This window comes from Gossypium hirsutum, chromosome D06 (assembly GCF_007990345.1).
Source record: "Gossypium hirsutum isolate 1008001.06 chromosome D06, Gossypium_hirsutum_v2.1, whole genome shotgun sequence".
NCBI classification, from domain to species: Eukaryota; Viridiplantae; Streptophyta; class Magnoliopsida; order Malvales; family Malvaceae; genus Gossypium; species Gossypium hirsutum.
This window is the reverse complement of record NC_053442.1, coordinates 51,971,171-51,974,014: the sequence shown is the minus strand read 5'-3', so window position 1 is coordinate 51,974,014 and position 2,844 is coordinate 51,971,171. Positions and strand designations below refer to the sequence as shown.

The window sequence follows — 2,844 nt, the reverse complement described above, 5'->3', positions numbered from 1 at the left end:
ATATTTGTTTTGATCTTCCATACTTTTAGTACGAAAATTCATCACATCCATACTCGACTTTTTTAAACTTCAACAACGAGACACATATTTTCTAAATATATATATATATATTTAGTAAAAATAGGAAAACATTTGACTTTGACCTTCTTTTAACAACTAACAAGAAAAATAAAACAAAATCCAATTCTTCCCATATTTCTCATGCATATCACTCTATTCTCTTTCCTTTCTTCCACTCCAGTCTCCCCGATATATATAAGGAATGCTGTTTGGAGGTTAAAACGGAAAAAGCAAAATGGCGTCACCGTCGCCCCAAATAGACAGTCACCGAGAGCAGGCTGAAATTTACAATGGGGAGGCTCTTTGCAATCAAAAGGCGCGGGAGCTGTTCGATAAGTTTCGTCTGCCCAAAGGACTGCTGCCTATGAACGACCTGAATGAGATGGGGTTCAACTCCATCACCGGCTTCCTCTGGTTGAGACAGCAGAAGAAATCGGAATTCAAATTCAAGTCGATCGGGAAAACTGTAGCATATGAAACAGAGGTGACGGCATTTGTTGAGGATCGTCGGATGCGGAGGCTGACGGGTATCAAAACAAAGGAGATGATGATCTGGATTACAATTTCTGATATTTCTATCGATGATAATGACCCCACTAAGATCACATTTTCTAGTTCATCGGGACTCTCCAAAACTTTTCCGGTCGAAGCTTTTGAAGATGAGGACCAGAGCAAATGAAGCTTTTACTAATTTATTTTTAACTTTCACTTATCCCTCTCCCACTTAATATTTTTACCAATCACTTAGTTTGGATATTAAGGGAACGAATTATTTTTTTTTTTTGTAGCGAAAAATAACACTAGCTAGGAATGAATAGAAACAATAGTTCCTTCATGTAATGAATTATGAACCTTCTTTTTTAGCAATGAAATTAGAAAAAAAAAACTATTTGATTTAGCTTTTCTATTTTAAATTTATAGAAATTAAATTCTATTTATTAAAACAAAAAATTTAATTCTCTATCTTAGTTGTTTTCTTGCATGATTAATCAGGTTATATATCTTGATATTTTTATATAATTCGTAAAAAAAAATTACCAACCATCACATGTTTGAAGATATCACTTCATTAATCTTGAAGAAAATAACTTCTACAAAAACACACAATCTTGCAAAAATAAATTATTCCATAAAGGGCCAATTTACCAATAAAAGCTTAATTTTTTTATAAATTTATCGAAATGGGACCGGTATTTTATTATTTACCGGAATAGGCCATTTTCGGGAAAATCGCTTCCACGTTACCGCGATGTCAGGGGACGTGCCAGGAAATCGCGGTCACGTCAGCGCACTTTGCTAACGTGGCAACAAATCGCGTCCACAAGGGGGCGATTTGTTGCCACGTCAGCAAAGCGCGCTGACATGGCCGTGATTTCCTAACGTAGAGCGTTACGGGGGACGCGAGTTGCCCGTTTTTCCCACGTTAGGTTTTTGGATTTTAGGGTTTAGGGTTTTTAGGGTTTTGGAGAAAAAAGTAAACAAATAAGTCGCGCCCACATGTATGCACTTTTGCTACAGTAGGTCTTGAAAAAATAATTTCGAGTTGACGTTTCTGAGCAAATAGTATAAAATCGACGTTTCTGAGCAAATAGTATAAAATCGCTTCTAGCAGGATGCTGTTTGATAAGAATTTGTGAAATCGCGCCCTCGTGGACGTGCTTTTGCTACAGTAGGTCCTGGAAGAAATAATTTCGACTTGACGTTTCTGAGCAAATAGTATAAAATCGCTTCTAGCAGGATGCTATTTAAGAAGAATTTATGAAATTGCACCCTCGTGGACGCGCTTTTGCTACAGTAGGTCCTGGAAAAATAATTTCGACTTGACGTTTCTGAGCAAATAATATAAAATCGTTTCTAGCAGGATGCTATTTGAGAAGAATTTGTGAAATCGTGCCCTCGTGGACGTGCTTTTGCTACAGTAGCATGTTTGGGCTGAGGCTATAAATTAAGCAGAAAATGTTCTCAGAATGCATAAGTCACAACAGAAACAATTTAGAGAGACTAAGAAGGTGATGTACTTGTGACCGGTGTTCGAGATGTATACACGACCCCTGGCCGACATTCAGTTAGCAGGTTACAAAACACAGAACAGCCTATATTGTTTACCATGTAAAAATTTGAATACTACTTGTATTTCTCATTGTCATGTATGTCCTTTGGCTAAACAAACAAGACTTCCATTTTCTGCTAATCATTCAAGAGCTAATGCACCCTTCGATTTAGTACATCTTGATTTATGGGTCCATTATAAAATTCCAACACATTCAGGACATCGTTTTTTTTTCTCACCATTGTAGATGATTTTTCAAGAATAACATGGGTTTTTCTACTCAAATTAAAAAGTGATACTGTTGTTGTTTTAAAACAATTTATTGCTCTTGTTCAAACTCAATTTTCTTTGTCTATTAAAAAGTTTCGCAGTGACAATGGCACCGAATTTTTTAATTCTGAGTGTATTTCTTTGTTAAATTTATTGGAAATCATTCATCAAAGCTTTTGTGTTCGAACACCACAACAAGATGGTGTTGTTGAATGCAAGCATAAACATTTGTTGGAAATAGCTCAAGCCATTAAATTTCAATCCAATATTCCGACCTGATTTTAAGGAGAATGTATTTTGACGGCATGCAATTGCTACCTAGTAAATCAGTTGCCTACTTCTGTGTTAAATTGAAAAACTCTGTTCGAAATGATATATCATAAATATCCTTCTTTGTCTCATTTAAGGGTTTTTGGTTGTCTTGCCTATGCTAAAAATTTCACATCCTCAGATAAGTTTTCTCC

At 35.9% G+C, this 2,844-nt stretch overlaps 1 protein-coding gene across 1 annotated transcript; it reads left to right on the top strand.

Annotated features, from left to right (window-relative positions):
- The first annotated feature begins 212 nt into the window (after positions 1-212).
- On the top strand, positions 213-961 carry LOC107900402 (uncharacterized). The gene has a single exon (XM_016826016.2). It carries the CDS (start codon positions 296-298, stop codon positions 737-739), a length of 444 nt encoding a protein of 147 aa, XP_016681505.1. The 5' UTR covers positions 213-295; the 3' UTR covers positions 740-961.
- Positions 962-2,844: the final 1,883 nt, after the last annotated feature.

Bases quoted from the DNA above. Each gene is read 5' to 3' on its own strand.
- LOC107900402 (XM_016826016.2), top strand. From the start codon at position 296: ATGGCGTCACCGTCGCCCCAAATAGACAGTCACCGAGAGCAGGCTGAA.